At 38.8% G+C, this 22,189-nt stretch overlaps 1 protein-coding gene across 3 annotated transcripts in view; it reads left to right on the plus strand.

Annotated features, from left to right (window-relative positions):
* The window catches only part of MMD2 (monocyte to macrophage differentiation associated 2), a 123,121-nt gene that overhangs the window by 65,702 nt on the left and 35,230 nt on the right, over nucleotides 1-22,189 (plus strand). For all 3 annotated transcript variants that reach the window (XM_056806457.1, XM_056806458.1, XM_007498429.3), the window contains exon 2: nucleotides 18,654-18,735. In XM_056806457.1, the coding sequence (XP_056662435.1) occupies nucleotides 18,654-18,735 (82 nt within the window). The remainder of the gene's footprint in view (nucleotides 1-18,653; nucleotides 18,736-22,189) is intronic.

The following is a 22,189-nucleotide window of genomic DNA, read 5'->3' on the forward strand; positions in this document are numbered from 1 at the left end:
CTCACAATATCAAGAAACATTGTAGGGGGCAGCAAGGGTGGCTCAGTGAATTGAGAGGCAGGCCTAGAGACCAGAGGTTCTGGCCTCAGATACATCCTAGCTGTGTGACCCTAGGGAAGTATTTTGACCCCCATTGCCTAGCCCTGAACATTCTTCTGCCATGGAACCAATACACAGTACTGATTTGAAGATGGAAAGTAAGAGTTTAAAAAAATATTGTGATGAGGTGGAAAAGGACTCGGGGCAAATAATCATCAGAAACCTTGGTTTCCAGTCCTGGTTCTTCTAGTAGATGTGTAACCTTGGACAGGTCTCTGTTTCTTTGTGAAAGGGGGATTATTTTCCCTGCCCTTCCCATGGAACTGTTGTGAAACTCAACCAAGGCAATAAACATAAAGTGCTTTTATAAACCCAGTATGTTATTTGTAAAATATTGTTATTGACCAAAGTCCCTGTAACTCTGGATTCCAGAGTATAGAGTCAAGGCTTTAGACAATCAGTTAATCAAGAAACCTCTATTATTTATTTATCATTAGTAGTAACAATCATATAATATTGTTCTAATAAAATAAATGAATAAGCATTTGCTATTACTATTTAGTAAGTACCTACTATGTGCCAAGAACTGTGCCAAGCCCTGGGGATGCAAAGAAAGGTAAAAGACAATCTTTGCTTTTAAGGAGATCACAGTACAATGTGAGATAGAAGAAGCAAATGTTGATGGAGGAAGGGCATTGGGGGGAGTTGTTTGTTGTTTCTTGTTTAAATATTAAACTATCAAAACTAGTTTTACTATTATCTGTTCCTTCCTATATACACTTAATTCTAGCCATCTCCAAAGCTCCTAGGGCTGTCAAGAGGGTCTCTCTCTCCCATGAAGAGAGGGTCTCTCACCTACTTAATAGCCAAATGGTCTATTATTTTGAACATTTGGGGGGCTTCTGTAGATTTTCCTAGTTTGTACAGAAGGGCAGCTTAGGGTACTAGCACTGAATTTGAAATTAGCTCTGATACTTAGTAGCTCTGTGACCTCAGGTAAGTCACATCACTGGTCCAGACATTGAGCTTCCTCAGCTGCTTAATGAGGGCATTAAAGCAGATTATCTTAAAGGATCTTTCCAGTTCCAAAACTTATGATTTTAGCACAGTCTGGGTTTTTTTCCATCATTTTGAGAAGGGCGTCATCTATGGAAAAATTTGAATCAGACTAATATGACAGATTTATTCTGTCCTTAACACTCTTGCAACACGGAAGCATCACCCACAGGTGTCTGAACATACGCACTGTTCTGCTATATATTTATGCAATCAGTCTTGCAGATGGTTGTCTCCAATTCTGCAGGCCTGTAGACATTTAAAAAATATTACACGGATGTCTTTTGTTTTTATATCAGATGACTTTTTTTCTTAGACCATCCCTTCCCCCACTGAACTTTCCCTTTCAACAAAGAAAAAACGTTGAAACAAAATTAATCAACAGATAAAACCAGCCTGAAAGTAGATGTATCATTTACTATCCACTTTCCCCACCTCTCTTTTGAGAGGAGAAAAAGGTTTCATCAATAGATATTTGATTCAAAATTGATAATTTTGATTAATTAGTTTTGACAATCCTATAATTTTATTTTCATTTATGTTAACATAGTTGTTTGTATAGTGTTTCTCTGATTCTGTGTATTTTCTCTGTATTAGTTCATCTAAATCTTCCTATACTTCTCTGAATTCTTTATTTTAATTGTTTTTTACAGTGCAATTATATTCCTTTCTTTTTTTTTAATATTTTATTTGATCATTTCCAAGCATTATTCATTAAAGACATAGATCATTTTCTTTTCCTCCCCCCATCCCCCATAGCCGATGCGTAAATCCACTGGGCATTACATGTTTTCTTGATTTGAACCCATTGCTATGTTGATAATATTAGTGCAATTATATTCCATTAGTTAATTAACAAGAATTTATTAAGCACTTACTATGTACCCTTTGCTAGGTGTTGGAGGCATAAAGATGGAAGAATGGAACACTCTCTTTTAAGGAACTTACATTCTGATAGTGGAGACAAGAAATACCCAAATAAGCATATACAGAATAAATATAAAGACAATCAATTCAATGGATTTAATAGTAACTGGTATTTACATATCACTTTAAGATCCTCAAAGTACTTTATAAATGTTGTATCATTTTATCCTCAGAACAAAACCTGGGAAGTAGATTCTTTTATTATCTCCTTTTTTATAGTTGAGGAAACCAAAGAAAACTTATCCAAGCAAAATGACTTGCCAAGGATCACCCAACTAGTAGGTGTCTGAGACTGAATTTGTACTCAGGTCTTCCTGATTCCAACTCTGTTGCTCCATCCACTGTGCTACCTAGGCTGGAAGAGAGTACATTAGCAGTTGCTGGAGGTGGAGGCATGAGGAATCAGACAGAAGATGGTGCTATTTCTGAAGGACTTATGGGAAAGAAAACTAACCACGCTGAGAGAAAGAACTCTGGGAGTAGAAATAAAAAAGAAAAATACATGAAATCACCGATCACATGTGTATATGGGTATGTGATTTGGGGTTTAGGCTTTAAAAGATTGCTTTAAACCAAAAATAAATAATATGGAAATAGGTATCAAGTGATAACATTTGTACAACCCAGTGGAATTGCTTGTCACCTCTGGCGGGGGGGAGGGAAAGAAAATGAATCATGGAAACATGGAAAAATATTTAAAAATAAAATGGTGCTAATATTAATATACTATAGTTTTTTCATCCATTTCCCAGTCCGTGGGAACCAACTTTAATTCCAGTATTTACTAGCATGAAAAATAGTTATTTGAGTATTTTGTTATATAAGAGAAACCTGTAACTTTTTAAATTGTGTTTTTCTTTAATGACATCATCTCTTCTACTTCTTTGAAAAATTCTCTTACTTAACATGTTTCTCCATTGTCTTATCAACATGAATGTAGAGCTTTAAAGTACTTGACAGGTGACAATTGCCCACCCTTCTCATTTTATAACTGAGAAAACTACGGCCCAAGGAGATTGTGACTTGTCTAGGATTAAACAGAAAGTGTCCAAGGGGCAGTTAGGTGGCCAGATATAGTACCAGGTATGAAGTCAAGAAAGCACATCTTCCTGAGGGAGCAATGGAGTGGAAGAAAAGTGCATCCACTTAATGATCTGTTAGTCATTCTGGTTGTTACTTTTTACCAATCCCTTCCTCCCTGGGTAGAAAAGGGGACTTAATCCATCTCTGGTAATAAACTTGTGAGAAAAATAAATTAATTTTTCTCGTTCTAGTTTGATTGGTCATTGGTTTCTATTTTGAAAGGAGAGCAGGATCTTTCCAAAACAATAATAAGAATAATTCATATTTCTGGCAAGAGAGACAGTATGGTATAGTGAAGAGTTGACTTTGGAATCAGCAAGACCTCGGTTCAAGTCTTGCCTCTCCCACAAACCTGGTCAAGTCACTTACATTCCCAGTGCTTCAGACAAGTCTAGAATTAAATTTCAGAGAAGTCACAGCACATCTCTGCAGCATTAGAGCGAGTTTCATCATTAGGGAACACTGTCTATCGATGAAATCACAAGTCTAGTCTCCATCCTATCTCTGAAACATATTAAGGTTTTTTAAAAAATATTTTTTTTTATTTTGAATTTGACAAACATCAAAAACTATGAATGTTTTCATATGCAAATGACAGAAAGAGGGTTGTTTATAGCACTGCAAATTTCTATTATGTACAACTTTTTAAAAAAGCACATTTTCAATTTAACATGTTATTTTCAACACTGCCCTACTTATCTGTGGTCTCTTCTGAATCTCCTCCTGCCTTCCTTATATTTTTGTTTATTTAGGCATTTTATAGATGCCCTTTTTTTCTTTCCTTTTCTTTCAAACCCTTACTTTCTGTCTTAGTAACAACTCTAAGACAGAAGGGTAAGGACTAGGCAAATGGAGTTAAGTGAATTGCCCAGGGTCACAAGACTAGGAAGTGTTTTGGGTCAAATTTGAACCCAGGTCCTCCCAACTCTAGGCTTGGCACTCTGTCCATTAAATTGCCTGGTTGTCCCTCTTTTCTTTTTTTTTTTAAATATAACTATAATTACTCACCCATTTCCCCAGCAAATTTCCCAACACCCCCAAAAGTAAAATGCTTCAATTGTAATATATATGCATAGTCAAGCAAAACTAATTCACCCATTGGCTGTGTCTGAAGATGTAGATCTCATTCTCCACCTCTAATCCGTTACTTCTTTGCTAAGAGATAGGAAGTATGAAGGGGAGTTAGGGGTTGCAGTGGATGGATCTCAAAACCGGGAGTCAGGAAGACCAGAATTCAAATCTGATGTGAGATACTTACTAGTTCTATGAACATGGGCAAATCACTTAACCCTGTTGCCTCAATTTCCTCATCTGTAAAATGAGCTAGAGAAGGAAATGGTGACCCACTTCAGTATCTTTGTCAAGACAACTTAAATTTGGGTCATTGAGACTTGGACATAACTGAAAACTGAATAAATATGAACAAGAAGTATGAATCGTCTCAGTCTTCTTGAGTAGTCGTTGGTCATTGCACTGATCACAATTCTTATTCTTTCACCATTTTCCTTTACAATGTAATCATTGTATAGTTTATTTTCCAGTTCTGCTCACTTGATTCTTTATCAGTTCATACAAGGCATCTTAGACTTTGCTGAATTGATACCTTTAAAAACTTTTTTAGAGGACAGTAATCTATTACATTCATATGCCATATTTTGTTCAGTTATTCTCCTAACTGATGTACATCTACTTTGTTTACAAGTCTCATATTATAGTAGTCACAGAGATCTTTTTGATGCTGTTAACTGCCATTTGGGTGGACATACAGAAAGCCCAGTTAAAAGGGCAGAAGCCTTTCTCCATTTAAGACCTCATTTGCTTCAGAAATTCTATACCCTACAGGGTTTTGGACTTTTTCAAGGTAACTTACAGGGGTGCTATCATAGCATCCTGTAATTTGGAGCTGTCCACTAGAATCTTTGCTGAGGGATGGATAAAATCCTTTATCTCTTTGGATATATGTGACTAGTAGTAGTTTTGCTCTTTCAAAGGGTATGCATTTTAGGAATAGTTCCAAATTGCTTTCTAGAATTGTTGGATCAATTCTGAGGTCCACTAACAGTGCATTAATGTGCCTGTTCTCCCATAGCTCTCTAGCAACAAACATTTTCTTTGTAAGTAATATCAGAGCCTGGCAGGCAATTCTTGAGACTATATATACTTCCTGGGGGCCCTGAGGAGTGGACAAACTCACTGTCAATGGTAGAGGCCAAATGACAAGCCAATAACCTTGAGTTTCAGCAGTTTTTCCTGCATTAGGACTGAACCCACCATCATAGCAGGAAAGATAGAATTCTATTGGAGAATTGATTTGCTTGGAGTTCAGTGGCTACATGACATATTCCTCAAGTTGTGACTTCTTTTCTTTGTCTTCATTCTTCACCATTATAAAGATTTCATTGATGTTGTTAACTTCCGTTTGAATAGCCATACAGAAATCCCAGTTATTGATCCAGAGATATAAGCCTTTCTCCATTTAGGTCTTCACTTACTTCAGGAATTCTACTGCTAAGAAGGTTGCTGAAAGTAGTCCTGTCATGGCACCTTGTGATTGGGAGCTGTCTTGCTCAAGGATGGATAAAATCAGAGTTTTATGATGGTAGCAACATAATTAGAAAATGTCACTTGGACCTTACCATTGTTCATTCTTCAGCTTCCCCTATTCTTTCCCTCTTCTCCTGGGGAATGTGGACAGTCTTAGATGTTACCAACCAGCACTTGATATTACTTACAAGCTAAGGTATCCTTTGGACTTTTGTATTATCTTCTACAACAAAATATTTGGTATGGGCATTACCTTGAATGGCAAATTTGGGAACTCTTTGGTAGCTCACTCTTTTTAGTCTGGATGCCACAATTGACCCACAATCTCAGGACATCTGTGTGTATACTTTGGAGCAGTTTTTTCATGTAGTTGTGGATAGTTTGCCTTGTTTTCCATTCAAAGCTGCCTATCCATATCCAATGTCAATTTATTATACTTATGTGTTTACATAAATTTTCAATATATCTTGAATATCAGACTTTTATAAGAGAGTTGCAGCCAAGTTTTTCCTGGTTAAATGTTCCCACTCTAATTCTCACTTAATTATTTTTATTTTTGCCAATACTTTTTGTATTACAAATTTTTATTTTTGCCAATACAATTTTGTATCATTAAATAACTCTCTCAAGCTCATAGCCTTGTCTGGATTTTATCTCCAGAGCTAGGATCATAGATTTAAAGCAAGAAAGAACCTTAGAAGCCATTCAACTCAATTCCCTTATTTTATAAATGATGAAATTGAAATCCAGAAAGGTTAAGACTAGCCAATGGTCCTCTGACTCCAAATCCAACAAATAGTCTACTGAACCGTATCAGTTTATTGATGGTCTTGTTGAGTTTGGTCATTAAGCCAATAATTTGTCTAACCCTGGACATAGAGTGGATGATACTTAATCAGAGACACACCAAAAAACTGATATGAGCTTAGAGTTCACATTTTGCAAAAATCACTCCCTAGTTACTTGATGAGTTAGCAATCTAAACCTGCACTGGATGTTGATATAACTGAGTGAGGAAGATAATAGTTTCCAGTCCTAGCCATAAAATAATTCCATATCTTCTAGAGATCCTGGATAGATAACAAAAGTACCTACTATGTACACTGTGCTAAGGGCTTTGCAATTATTGCTATATGTGATTCTCCCAACAACCTTGGGATGCAGATACTTTATTATTATCCCCATTTATAGATAAGGAAACAGAGTCAGGTAGAAGTTAAGTGATTTGCTCAGGGTCACATAGATAGTAAATACCTGAGACTAGATTAGAATCCAGATATTCCTGATCCCATATCTAGGGTTCTATCCATTAATCCATCTAGCTGCCTCTGGGTGAGACAAATTGTCATCTCCAGCACCTTAGTCTGCTTTCTACATGATTCTCCCATTGTGCTGACTACCCTAGAAGACACTTTTACCACTTCTAGAATCTTTTTTTAAAATGCTGAACTGCCTGGCTTGACCTAGGTAAGGTATGTTGCTAAAATTGGATCTCAGAAAAGATTAGTTTTTCTCTCTTCTTTCCCAGTCTCTCTATCCTAGATATTCTGTCCCTCTCTTACCTATTTAATTGCCTTTTTAGCCTAGGCTTTTTATTTATCATGAAATTTTAAGTTTTTCTTTTTAAAATGATAGACTAGCCCATGCCTTTCTTCTGCCTTGGAACAAATACACAGCCTTGGTACTAAGCTGTAAGATACGGGTTTTGAAAATAAATGAAAAATAAAAAATGACACCAAAAAATAAAAATGATAGCATATTAATAAATATACTTATTTATACCTTGCTCACGTAGTTATTTGTGCCTGACTTTTAACTCCTTTCAATCATATTCTATTGAATATTAAATCAATCTAGTGAATTATACATGTCTCAAGTCTAGACATAATATCTTATTAATCTTCATTGTCATATCCCTCATTGTATTCTATGCAGGGTCTTGCATACGGTAGGTAGAAATGACCAGTAAGATGGTGATGGGAGGACTCTGAGTGGCTTACTAAATTCATTGAACCTATAAATGCCTGAAAAGTCATGTGGATGATGATGGGAAAACAGGAAGAGAGTGAAAGAGAGGGAAGTCCATTTCTAGAGATTATTGAGGGGTTTTCTCATAGATTTGTGTGGAAGGTATTCCCTGTACCAAGAACATATTACTTCAAATGTTCTAAGCTTTCCAGTTTTCAAAGAATTGTTATATCCATCATCTCATTTGTTCAACCCAACAACCCCATGAAGGTGTCAGGGCAGATATTGTCTCTCTTTTAAAAACAAGGAAATTAAGGTTCAGAGGGAACAGTCAGTGTGGTATAGTAGAAAGAAAAATGAACTTGGGGATCAGAAGCCCTAGATTGAAATTCCAGTTCTTGTACTTTCTAGCAGTGACCCTGGGCAAGTCACTTCATCTTTATATATTTTTGAATTTTCATTTTCTAATCTATAAAATGACTATAATACTGTCTCTGCTTACCTGGCAGAATTATCGTGAGGAAAGTGATATTAAGAAACAATGAACTGCCAGTGGAATTGCTTATTGGCTCTGAGAGGGGGAGGGAAGAAGGGAGGGAAAGAAAATGAGTCATGTAAACATGGAAAATGTTTTTAAAAATAAAATAAAAGAAAGAAACAATGAATATACCAATTTTTTAAAAAATTTGGAAAGAACTACATGAGAAAATGAAGAGTGAAATGAGTAGAACCAGGAGAACATTATGCACAGCCATAGAACTGATACTGAAAAAAACCTGAGAATTTTATCTCCAGAAAATGAACAGAAAGATAAAACAAGAAAGACTTAATTTATATGAACATGTTGGCCTCCCTTATAATATCCTCTGTGACGTGGGGAGGGTGAAGAGGGCTGGGGACACTTGTGAATGGATCTATTATGTAGAAATGAAGAAAAGTAAGCTAAACATATAGGAGATTTGTGATTTTATTTGTGTAATATCTTCTTTTTCTTTATATGTGGAAATGCTTGTTTGGTTTGATTTTGTAAACATTTGGAATAATAATTCCAATGAAATTCCAATGAAATAGTAAATTAAAATTTAAAAAAAGAATCTAAAGACATAAATGAATTAATAGCTTAAAAAAAAGAAAGTTCTCTGAAAGCTCTAAAGTGCTTCCTAACTGTGGGCTAATTATAAATGAGGCTGCTTCTGAGGTTCCTCAGAGCTAGAACCTGGGTCCTCTGGCTTCCTGCAGAGAGTTGGAGGAGTCAAAAAAAAAATCATGGAATATGTGGTGCTTAAACTGGGCCTTGAAGGATGGGTTGAAATTGAATAGGTGAAAGGGGAGAAGGGGTCTCTATTTCAGAATGGAGGAGAGCAAAGTCATAGAGGGAGAAATGAATGTGGTGTTTATGGAAAGAGGGTTTTCTTTTTCTGTGCACAGGAAGGTATGTGGTTGGTTCTGACTCTAACTTGCTGTGTGATTTCTCTCTAGGCTTCAGCTTCCTCTGATATAAATTTGCTGATCTTCCTGGTTCCAAGTCTAGGGCTCTATCCATTATGGTATCTAACTCCTGGGTGAGACAAATTCTGCTTCCTCCACGACTCTCCTATTTTGCCCTTGTGCCTTTCACCACTTTTACCACTTCTAGAGCCTTTTTTTAAATGCTAGGCTAATTTGGGGTTTTCTTGGCAAAGAGACTGAAGTGGTCTGCCATTTCCTTCTCCAGCTCATTTTATGGATGAGGAAACTGAGCCAAACAGGGTGAAGTAACTTGTCCAGGATCACACAGCTAGTAAGTGTCTAAGGCTGGATTTGGGAAATCCAAAGCTCCAAGCCCCAGCCTCCACTTATCTCATTTAAACTAACCTGTTGTATTGCCATCTAGTGTATATGTAGTTTGGTGGAAAGGGTTCTGAGGTTGAGATAACCCATCATTCAAGATTTTTTCCCAGTCCCAGGCCCTTTTGAATGAACAATTATTTCAAACAAACCCCAGGATTTGGCCTCAGAATGGAATTCACTTCTCTAATGAAAAGGAGAAAAATGAATTTCTCTATTTCAGTTTCAAAGGAATGTCCTCAATTCTTTTGTTACAGGAGTCTTTTCTTTATCCCAGTTGTTTCTGTAACTCTGTCTCTCTTTTTAAACTCTGGGTGGGTCTCTCTCTCTCTCCCCCCTCCATCTCTCTCTATTTCTTTCTCTGTGTTTCTCTGTCTCTCTCTCTAGTATTCATTAGTGCCAACACTGTGAGACAAGCAAGGTTTTGTGGAATTAATGAATGAAAGAATGAATTAAGAAATAAATAAGTAGCCATCCATATGTTACCATGGAAACCATGACATCACAATAAAACCTTTAACATCTGGCCTGTGGGGAGAAAGAGGATTAAAATTTTGTAGGGAAAAAACAAGGGGAGAGAGAGAGAGAGAGAGAGAGAGAGAGAGAGAGAGAGAGAGAGAGAGAGAGAGAGAGAGAGAGAAATAAGCCCCAAATTGGGTTGCAGGGAAGTGCAGGGTGGTTGCCTGGCAACCATTCCGGTAGAATAATGTCCTGTTGTATGAGCTTGTTCCACCAAGTTGGAAGAAATGTTAACAAAATCCTTTCTCCAGCTGAGTATTAGCCAGACCTGCTTAGACTTTGTTTTCTATGGTCTGACTTGGGAGTTTATTTTATTACAAATAGTTTGTTTCTGCTAATACTCTGCTAATAAAAAAAAAGACCAGTGGAGTTTTTTGCAAGGCAATTTCTAGCTAGATCCAAAAGGCTTTAGGGGGGTGGCTGGCTCACATGTGTGGTAAGGTGGGTAGGATGGTTGATTGTTTCAGGCTGGGTTTTCCAGGGTGTTCTGTACCTTGGTGGGGTCACCATGATAGAGGATTTGGTCTTTAGCTTCCTCCATGGTCAAGAACTTGCTTATTATCAATTTCTCCCAAGAATGAGCCAACCCTAGGAAATCAAGTCATACTAACCAAGTTTACAAGAGACAGGCTTATAAACATGAATTCCCATATGCTATTTTTATAATGAGAGATCTATCTTACAGGCTGACCAATGCCAGTCCATTTGTACAGGGCAACCCCTTTCTGGCAAACAGGTCCACTCAGGAGACCAAATTATATTTGAGAAGGTTGTTTGGTGAGCCAAAAATCAGTTAATAGAAATTGTGTTACTGAAAAGATATTTATAGGGGGCAGCTGGGTGGATCAGTGGATGGAGAGCCAGGCCCAAAGACAGGAGGTCCTGGGTTCAAATCTGAATTCAGACACTTCCCAGCTGTGTGGCCCTGGGCAAGTCACTTAACCCCCATTGCCTAGCCCTTACCTCTCTTCTGCCTTGGAAGAAATACCTAGTATTGATTCTAAGATAGAAAGTGAGGGTTTTTTTTAAAAATATTTACATTAAGCTAATACCTCCAACTATGTCATCTCCCTCCTTGGCAAACACAGGATTATGAATGGAAGTGACCTTTGAGGCCATTCAGTCCAACCCCTTCATGCAAACTCCAGAGGGTCAGATTTAAGCTTGATGGAGGAAAAACTTCCTTACAATTAGAGACATAAAAAATGGATGGAACAACCCTGAGAAGTAGTGAGTTTCCCTTTTCTAGAGGTCAACAGAGGGTGGATGTCCATTTGTTGGGGGAGATTGTAGAGGAGTAGTTCACCTCTTTTGTGAGTCAGACCTGATGGTACATGCCCCTATCCTCTGCTGCTGAAGAGGCTGAGGTTGGTGGATTTCTTGAGTTTAGGACTTCTGAGTGGCAAGTAGGATGAAAGTTGATTGGGAATCTACATTAAATTTAGCACCAATATGATAAGCTATCAGGCTGTCTAAGGAGGGGTGAACTGACCTTGTTTAATAATGGAGAGAGTCAAATCTCCTGTGACGATCACCAGTAGGGTTAGGCTCCTGAGTGGCAGCAGCTATTATAAAAGATGATGAGATTGAGTTTTTAAAAAAGCTACTTTTTCTATGTCATAGGCTCTTTAGGCAGTCTAATGAAGCCCTTGGACCCTTTTTCAGAATGCTAGGGTTTTTTGTTTTGTTTTGTTTTGTTTGAAACCCTTACCTTCCACCTTGGAGTCAATACTGTGTATTGGCTCCAAGGCAGAAGAGTGGTAAGGGCTAGACAATGGGGGTCAAGTGACTTGCCCAGGGTCACACAGCTGGGAAGTGTCTGAGGTCACATTTGAACCTAGGACCTCCCATCTCTAGACCTGGCTCTCCATCCACTGATCCACCCAGCTCCCCCCCCCCCTTTTTTTTTTTGCCAAAATTAGTAATTGAAGGAAATGATAAATTTCAGTTTTAAGTTAGTGAAAATAAAGATATGTTTTTTTTTCTTTCTTTCTTGTCCTTGTGCACGAATACCCTAAAATCCATAAATTCTAGAATAAGAATCCCTGATGTAAAGGGAGTTTTTCTTTGTCAAGCACTGGTTGAACTCTGAGACCTTGTGATTTTATATGAGTGTCTATTAGGTGCAGGGTATTAAGAATGCATAGAAATAGTAGTATAAAACATACCCCCTGCCCTCAAGGAGCTTACAACTTAACTGAAAAGACAGGATTAGGGGGCAGCTGGGTAGCTCAGTGGATTGAGATAAGTATTGATTCTAAGATGGAAGGTAAGGGTTAAAAAAAAAAGACAGGGATAAATAAAAAGATTAATGATGATATAAAGTAGCATGTGCTAAGAGGTACATATAATAATGGCTATAACCCCTAGTAAGGTTTTAAAGGAGTATGATAGCCCACCTTCTTGTGACATTGTAAGATTTACAAAGCTCTTTCCTCACAAGCACCCTGAAATGAAGATAGTTCAAGTTTTATTCTTCCATTTTACAGATTAATATAATGAGGCCTCCATTAAGTGACTTACTCATCAACCAGTTGTGTTCAGTCTTTTCTTCAGTTCCAGTGATCTTTCCACCAAATCACACTGACACTACTTCTCAACTCAGGAAGATGGAATTGGGACATACAACACCAAAATCTTCATTCATTCCTTACAGTTTCATGCCTTATGATACCACAGTTCTCAATATTACGTTTCCTATATGTAAATTATATTCCAAGCATTGTGGTTTAGTAGAGAGAGAACCAGATTTAAAGTTAAAAGACCTATATTTGAATCCTGGTCTTGATGTTGCCTTTGTGACTGTTGGCAAATTAGCTTCTTTGAAATTCATTCATCTATCTGTAAACTGGGGATAATCAATCATACTTGCTCTATCTTCGCAGAGAGGTTTTGTTTGTTTGTTTGTGTGAGCTTGGGCCTCTCCCTATCTCTCCCAGACTAGAAGTACAGCAGCCAGTCAAGAACCAATCCCAGCTGCTAATCAGCATGGAACCCTTGACCTGCACCTTTTCCAACCTAGTCAATCTGGTATCCTCACCTCCACTCTCAGGAACTCGCCATATTGGTGCCAGGCTTGATATAGACACCCATTTGGTTTTAGCACCAACCAAAGTTTAGAATTCCTTAAATTAAAAGCTTCTTCAGTCTCAACTTCCTCCAGGAGTGAGGTGCTGTGGGGAAAGTGTTTTATAAACCTTGAGTGACTGTAAAAACACGAACACAGAATAGCAGGCATGGGAGCAGAAGAGCACAACTGAGGTCAGATGTGGGAGATGAACTATGGCTGTTTTCAGCTTCACCTGGGCTAGAGTGGGGAGAATATTTACTCATGGTGGGCGCTGAAAAACATTTCTGGTGTAATCATCAAACTAAGTCCTTGGTGGTATGTGTTTTTCTGCATATAGGAGAAAGTTGAGGCACAAATGCCAAGCAAAGTGCTCTTTGTGGTGGCAAAAAATTGGAAAATGAGGGGATACCCTTCAATTGGGGAATGGCTAAACAAATTGTGGTATATGTTGGTGATGGAATACTATTGTGCTCAAAGGAATTGGAGGAATTCCATGTGAATTGGAACAATGTCCAGGAAGTGATGCAGAGTGAGAGGAGCAGAACCAGGAGAACATTGTACACAGAGACTGATACACTGTGGTACAATTGAATGTAATGAACTTCTCTGCTAGCAGCAATGCAGTGATCCAGAACAATTCTGAGGGACTTATGAGAAAAACCACTATCCACATCCAGAGAAAGAACCATGGGAGTAGAAACACAGAAGAAAAACAACTGCTTGATCATGGGGCCGATGGGATATGATTGGGGATGTAGACTCTGAGTGATCACCCTGGTGCAAACATCAACAATAGGGAAATAGGTCTTGATCAAAGGCACATTTAAAACCCAATGGAATTGTGTGTCAGCTACGAGAGGGGGATGGGGGAGGGGAGGGAAAGAACATGAATCTTGTAACCATGGAAAAATATTATAAATTAATTAAATAAAAATTTCCAAAACTAAAAAAAAAAACAAAAAACAAATGCCAGACAAAGAGGAATGAGATCATATTGTGGGTACAGTGGTCTGGAGCTCTGCATTTTCTCCTTTCTGTTTTCATCCTCTGGGTGTGTAGCTGCTGATCACTCTGGGAGAAGTTGTCAGAAGCATGTTAGGTGTGTACATGGTCCCTGGATATCTATGTCAATCCATGATCTCTTCCTGTGCTATTCAGAGCCTACCAAAGGGAGATAAAAGCCATGATGCCATGTGTCACAAATTCAGCCTGAGTGCTACTTATCTGTTATTCATCTTTGGAGATCACTTCCCCTCTCCCGAGAGAGAGTGTTTGACAGTGTGGGCTCTGCAACACGATAGATTGGCAGCTTCCTAGTGAGATTTAAGGAAGTTCCTTAATAATATCAGTAATACTTTTATAAATCATATCGTAATGTGAGCTACTTCTGGGAAAATTTTTGCTGCTAACCAATTCCATCCAAGGTGAATATTTCCTAGTGAAGGGATCTGCCCTTGGATGTCCTGCCTTTAACTATCCTTTGTCCCTTAGGTTCCTATTGACTTCATTTGAGGGGCTACAGTTCACATTTTGAATAATAAAGGGGGTCTTTGGCTGAGCTCTAGTCTCGTTATTTGCTATAACCAACTTTAGAGTCTCAGAAATGTTACTGGACCTTTTCACTCAAGGTGTCAGATTAGCTCCCTTCTTAGATCCTGACATTGGCTTGGAAAGATTAGAATGTCGTAGTATAGAGTATAAATTCCTGAAAATTCAGAATCCTAGAGGAATGAAAGAGCCTTGGATGGGATAATCCCTGGAGTGGAGAATTTTCAGTTATATTACCATCCTTTGCCATCACTGCACACTGTAGAATTGTTAATAAGCTAGGGTCATGGCTGAATAATCCGCTCACTGACCCAAATCAGGTAAAAGGCGGGGCCTGGGATCTTCACAGTTTTTAATCAGATGCACTATGAACAGGGCTATGTAATATCTGACAGGCCTAATGAAGGTAAAGGAAGGGAAGAAGAAAAACAAAGGGACTTGTAGAGAATAGAGAAACAGCAAAAAACAAAAGAGAAAAGGGAGGACATATGGTGGGGAGGGCTGAATTGCCAATAAGAGTTGTTCCAGGTGACATTCTATCTCCAGTGCCATATGTTACCTACTCTTAGGCTACAGTAGAGTGTGAATGGGTTGGTCAGCCCCAGAGAGACATCATGAGAGAGAGCTATAGTTTAACCAGTCAGATTTCAAAAAAGGAAAGATTTAATGACATTGTGAACAAAGCAAAATTCTGTGAAGGGGCAGCCTAGGGCATGCAAGATGTGATTACAATAAGATAATGAGAAGGATGCTTTTTTAAAAAAACAGACATAATACAACTGGTCCATACAAATAAGAGCTGTCTCCCTTTGAAGTACTCCCCTAAGGGGATATTTTTATTAAAACTATGCCTCCATTGTTCCAAATACAGTTGGGATTCAACCTCTTTGACAGCTGCCTTTAAAGGCTCAATAGTAACAAATTAGGATGAGGATAGATTGGATTTTTGAAAACAACGAAGAGCCATTCAGAGTCAGTCAGATGGTGGGAAAAGGCATACTGTCAAGCTCTAGGAGAACATTTTAAGATGATGCTGACGATGACAATGATGAGTCACCAGCGTTATAAGATTATTCTGGTGACCTTTCCATAAGGGAAAAAAGTTCTAGCAATGTTTTGGGTTGTGGGAGCATCATGGAAATAAGTGCAAGCCCTCCCAGAGTGATGACTTTGAAGATGAAATTCTGAATGTTTAAATAAAGCATAGAACAGAGAAAAGAACACTAATTTTAGAGTTTAAAGTCTTGAATTAAAATTCCACTTTTTAAACATTTTTTATTTTGTATATAAGATTTTTTATTTTATTAATTACATGTAATAACAAAAGTTTTTTGAAGTTATATGATCCAAATTGTCTCCCTCCCTACCTTTCCTCCCCCTTTCAAGAGCTGGTAAGCAATTTGACCTGGATTATACATGTATTACCTTGAAAAACGTATTTTCATATTGTTCATCTTTGTAAGAGAATACTCCCATAAAACCAAACTTGCAAAATAAAAACCCAAATAAATTAAGTTGAAACATCTTATGCTTTGATCTGCATTCCAATTCCAATGGTTCTTTCTCTGGAGGTGTAAAATCCCACTTCTGATGATTACTATCTATGTGGTCTTGTGTCTGAACCTTCTTTAGATTTAGTTTCCTCATCTATAAAATTGGTGATGGGGGTGGAAGGGCTACATAGTCCTAAGAATCTTCCAGCTTGAAATCTAGGATCTCATGGATATGTTTATTTAAAAATCAATGTCATTACCATATCATCACACTTCACACATCACAGAAGGCAGTTTACTCAGGAGGATATGGCCAATCGATTTGACCAATGAGAGGTAGTGGCAAAGACCAGGAGATGAGCTGGAGTCCTGCATATGGGAGAATGTGAGTGTAAGGAGGCTCAAAGGAGTGGTGTAGGATGGTGATTTCAGTGGTGTGAGATGTCTAGGTATTTTCTCCTTTTTGTTCTTGGTGTGTGTGTCCTTAGCTGTCAACAACTTTGGGATAACTGCCTTATAAGTTTAGGGAATAAAAGTCAAGAGAGAGAATGAAAGAGAAAAGGGAGGCACTGAGATACAACACTAGGCATACCAGAGGGACAAACTATACTAGCTAAAGAAGGAACAGAGAAACAGAGGAGAGCTTTGAGCATCTCACAGGATCTGGGACTCAGGAAGGTTAGACTATCTGCCTTGGGAAGAGAAAAGAGATGAAGGATCCAGGGAAGAAGGGAAGAATGTCAAAGACAGAGTGACCACAGCCTTTCTGCAGAGAGCAATCAATAGCACTGAGAGCTGTGGGCTCCTGTCTCAGTGGGTGGAAGAAATTAGAGTAGAGCTACTTCTCAGTGCATAGGGGACCCGTATGCTGTGATGTCAGGTCCCAGATAATGTCCCATGCTCATGTCATCGTGTGGATGGCAGAGATGTGTTGGAACCTAGAAGACTAAGAGAAGACTCTCATCTCAGTACCAGGAGTTTTTGTGCAGGGATGAAATACCACAGCAAAACCTACCCTGCCCTAGATATGCAAAAGTCTTTGCTGCTGCTATTGATGCTACTCCTGAAGGATTCTTGAAATTCAAGGTATGTATTTGAAGGGACAGTTGCTTTACAAGTGCAGGGGAGATGAGGATAAAAAAGAAGGGGGGACACAGGGAGCATGACATTTTGGAAGACTAGGAAATCAGAGGACCAGCCTTCCAGGCTTGGCTTAACTGTTTGCTATCTGCCTTACCTTGGGTTCATCCATTACTTCACTACTATGAGACTGTTTCCTCAACTGGAAAATGGGCATGATTCTGTTTGGGTGACCTACTTCACAGGGTTGCTGTAAATGAAAACATGTTATTGTTTTTTGCTAATAATAATTCTGTCTTTTGGCCATAAAGATAATGGCAAAGTGGAAGGAGTGCTGATTTGGACTCAAAAGAATCCAAAGTTTGCCTCTGGCTGTTACTAATCTGTGTGACCCTGGGCATATCATTCTACCTCCCTGTATCTCAGTTTCTTCCTCTATAGGGGTTGGATTAAATAAACCTCTGAGGTTCTATTTCTTTCTTCTTCCCTCCCTCCCTTCCTCCCTTCCTCCCTCCCTTCCTCCCTTCCTCCCTTCCTCCCTCCCTTCCTCCCTTCCTTCCTTCCTTCCTTCCTTCCTTCCTTCCTTCCTTCCTTCCTTCCTTCCTTCCTTCCTTCCTTCCTTCCTTCCTTCCTCCCTCCCTCCCTCCCTCCCTCCCTCCCTTCCTTCCTTCCTTCCTTCCTTCCTTCCTTCCTTCCTTCCTTCCTTCCTTCCTTCCTTCCTTCCTTCCTTCCTTCCTTCCTTCCTTCCTTCCTTCCTTCCTTCCTTCCTTCCTTCCTTCCTTCCTTCCTTCCTTCCTTCCTTCCTTCCTTCCTTCCTTCCTTCCTTCCCTCCTTCCTTCCCTCCTTCCATTCTTCTCTTCTGTCTTAGTATCAATTCTAAGACAGAAAAGTGACAATCGGGGTTAAGTGACTTGCCCAGGGTCACACAACTAGGAAGTGTCTGAGGTCAAATTTGAACTCAAGCCCTCCCAACTCCAGACTTGGTGCTCTGTTCACTGTGCTACCTAGCCATCCCAGTCCCTCCATTTCTAAATCTGTCATCCCACAACTTAGCAAGAAGGAAGGGCTCCTTTGAATCATTTGCCTTGTTGGAAATTGTTTGCAGTAGGAGTATTAGATTTGCATTAAGCAAGCTAAACTCTTTTGACCAATGGCATGTATTTGGATGACAGCTAATAGCCAGGATTGAGATTGCAGTTCTGTGCCCATAAAACAGGATAAAGTTACCTGACCTATTTGGACATGAGGCAAAAATGTCATTATCCATGGATGATATAAAATCTCCACATTGTGTGACAGGGGTCCAGGAGTCCCACCTGAACTGATGCTGGCACATAATGAACCCCCAGTTCTTTATAATGCTTAATTATTGGGTTATATGTGAAACTATGCTTTGGGTCCTCAGATGATAATTGGTCTCAGCCTCTGACACAACTCCAGCCTACCAATTTACTGTGTGCTGCCAATGGAGTTTACTAGGGTTCTTGTTTTCATTCTAGGTTCATGAATCACAGGGTTCCAGCCAACAAAAGGTACCAGCCTACAGAATATGAACATGCAGCCAACTGTGCCACACATGCTGTGAGTTTTCCTTTTTCTTTAATCAGGGGCTGGGAGGAGGGAGCTCTGTGAGATTTTCCCCAGTGTGCCCTCCAGGGGATGGGGAGTCAGCTTCACAAGACACAACAAAACTCTGATCCCTGGTGACCACTATGAATGTTGGGGAATCCTAAGGCCATAGTGGACTGCTGGAGCTCAAAGGGTCTTTTTTGATCCTCTTCAACTTCAGAAAACTTGATAAAATCTTATTGTGATGCTCACTTGAGTGAACCCTGGCCCAAGGGAAGCTTTGCATTTGGGGTCAAAATTGTAACATGGTGCATTTCTCAGCAAAGAACCCCTTAGTTTCATCCATCTCTGCTGGAGGGAAGAAACTATTCACTGGGTTTTTTTTATAGGAAATAAGTATAGTTCTTCAGGATGTTCCCTCTCCCCCAGTTCCTGTGAAAATGGAATATTCTGTTTTCATGGCAGAAGACAGAGGAAAGTCTTGGGGTAAGAGAAAAGGAATCTGGCCTGGTTAGATCTATTTGGCAAAGGGTTAAGTAAGAGTCAGCAATCATTTTTCACAGGACCTGAATCCCTGCCATGGTTCTGTTTTGGGTACCAGTTCTGGTCCCCCTTCACCCACAATTTTGCCAATTGTTTGGTCAACCATGCTTGAGAAAGTGTGTTTTCTTTTTTTTTTTTTAAATATATTTTATTTGATCATTTCCAAGCATTATTCGTTAAAGACATAGATCATTTTCTTTTTCTCCCCCCCACCCCCCATAGCCGACGCGTAAGTCCACTGGGCATTAGATGTTTTCTTGATTTGAACCCATTGCTTTGTTGATAGTATTTGCATTAGAGTGTTCATTTAAAGTCTGTCCTCTGTCATGTCCCCTCAACCTCTGTATTCAGGCAGTTGCTTTTTCTCGGTGTTTCCACTCCCATAGTTTATCCTTTGCTTATGAATGGTGTTTTTTTTTCTCCTGGATCCCTGAAAGTTGTTCAGGGACATTACACCGCCCCTAATGGAGAAGTCCATTACGTTCGATTATACCACAGTGTATTAGTCTCTGTGTACAATGTTCTCCTGGTTCTGCTCCTCTCGCTCTGCATCACTTCCTGGAGGTTGTTCCAGTCTCCATGGAACTTCTCCACTTTATTATTCCTTTGAGCACAATAGTATTCCATCACCAACATATACCACAGTTTGTTCAGCCATTCCCCAATTGATGGGCATCCCCTCGTTTTCCAGTTTTGGGCCACCACAAAGAGCGCAGCTATGAATATTTTTGTACAAGTCTTTGTGTCCATTATCTCTTTGGGGTACAGACCCAGCAGTGCTATGGCTGGGTCAAAGGGTAGATATTCTTTTGTCGCCCTTTGGGCATAGTTCCAAATTGCCCTCCAGAATGGTTGGATCAGTTCACAGCTCCACCAGCAATGAATTAATGTCCCTACTTTGCCACATCCCCTCCAGCATTCATTACTTTCCTTTGCTGTTATGTTAGCCAATCTGCTAGGTGTGAGGTGATACCTCAGAGTTGTTTTGATTTGCATCTCTCTGATTATAAGAGATGTAGAACACTTCTTCATGTGCTTGTTAATAGTTTTGATTTCTTTATCTGAGAACTGCCTATCCATTTCCCTTGCCCATTTATCAATTGGAGAATGGCTTGATTTTTTGTACAATTGATTTAGCTCATTATAAATATGAGTAATTAAACCTTTGTCAGAGGTTTCTATGAAGATTTTTTCCCAATTTGTTGTTTCCCTTCTGATTTTAGTTATATTGGTTTTGTTTGTACAAAAGCTTTTTAGTTTGATGTAGTCAAAATTATTTATTTTACATTTTGTGATTCTTTCTATATCTTGCTTGGTTTTAAAGCCTTTCCCCTCCCAAAGGTCTGACATGTATACTATTCTGTGTTTACCCAATTTACTTATGGTTTCCTTCTTTATGTTTAAGTCACTCACCCATTTTGAATTTATCTTGGTGTAGGGTGTGAGGTGTTGATCTATTCCTAGTCTCTCCCACACTGTCTTCCAATTTTCCCAGCAGTTTTTATCGAATAGTGGATTTTTGTCCCAAAAGCTGGGATCTTTGGGTTTATCGTATACTGTCTTGCTGAGGTCGCTTTCCCCCAGTCTATTCCACTGATCTTCCTTTCTGTTTCTTAGCCAGTACCAAATTGTTTTGATGACTGCTGCTTTGTAATATAGTTTGAGGTCTGGGACTGCAAGGCCCCCATCATATGTGTTTTTTTTTCATTATTTCCCTGGATATCCTTGATCTTTTGTTCTTCCAAATGAACTTTGTTATGGTTTTTTCTAAATCAGTGAAGAAGTATTTTGGTAGTTCAATGGGTATGGCACTAAATAGATAAATAAGTTTGGGTAGGATGGTCATTTTTATTATATTGGCTCGTCCTATCCATGAGCAGTTAATGTTTTTCCAATTGTTCAAGTCTAGTTTTAGTTGTGTGGCGAGTGTTTTGTAGTTGTGTTCATATAGTTCCTGTGTTTGTCTTGGGAGATAGATTCCTAGGTATTTTATTTTGTCTAAGGTGATTTTGAATGGGATTTCTCTTTCTAGTTCTTGCTGCTGAGCTGTGTTGGAGAGAAAGTGTGTTTTCTACAGTTAGAATTCCTGAACTTTCTTAATGTTCTTTGAATCATTTTCCTCTCTCTGCTATAGCTATTACTAATGTAAGTCTCTCTTTGAGTTTGAGTCAACTGACTATCAAGCAAATGGTTCAGGGACGTCTAGAATGCTAGAGATGGAACATTATGGAGGTTAACCACTTCACTTCACACATAAGAAAACTGAAGAAATGAGATGATTTGCCCAAGATCACACAACTAATAAGAGGTGAAACTAAGATGGGAAAGGGAAACCAAGTCTTCTGATTTCATTACTGTCCTCTTTCTACTATGCCTTTGTGGAAGGAAGATAAAGCAACCACAGAAGGAGTTGTTTCTTTATAATAAAAAATGCAGGCAAGGTGGGGGAAGTATTTCACATAGTTTTTTTAAAGACTAGTAATTAGAACACCATATGGTTGAAGTCCAGATTGAAACAGGATCTGTTTTAAAATGCATCATTCATTTTGTTTGCCATATCGTACGATGTCATAAACCTTGCCTAGTTCTATGATGCTGGGAGACAGGTGGACAGAACAGGTAAGTAGGTAGATAGATAAATAGATATAGATAGATGGATGGAGGGATGTCTTAGGTACTTACTACCTTAAGATCTAGAATAAAGATGATATAACAAATGTAAACATTACCTCAATGAGAACATGTGAAGCGTAACTACAAAAATATATTTGTATGGTGTTTGGGGAGATTCAAGGGAAAGATGTTACAAAAATATAGAGGGTTCATATTTAAGGGAGTGTTGGGAAGAGGGGTAGTCTTATCCATCTCAAGGTATCAGGCTCACTCATGCACTCTGTACAGAATACCTACTATGTTTAAAACA

This window comes from Monodelphis domestica, chromosome 7 (assembly GCF_027887165.1).
Source record: "Monodelphis domestica isolate mMonDom1 chromosome 7, mMonDom1.pri, whole genome shotgun sequence".
Classification (NCBI taxonomy): domain Eukaryota; kingdom Metazoa; phylum Chordata; class Mammalia; order Didelphimorphia; family Didelphidae; genus Monodelphis; species Monodelphis domestica.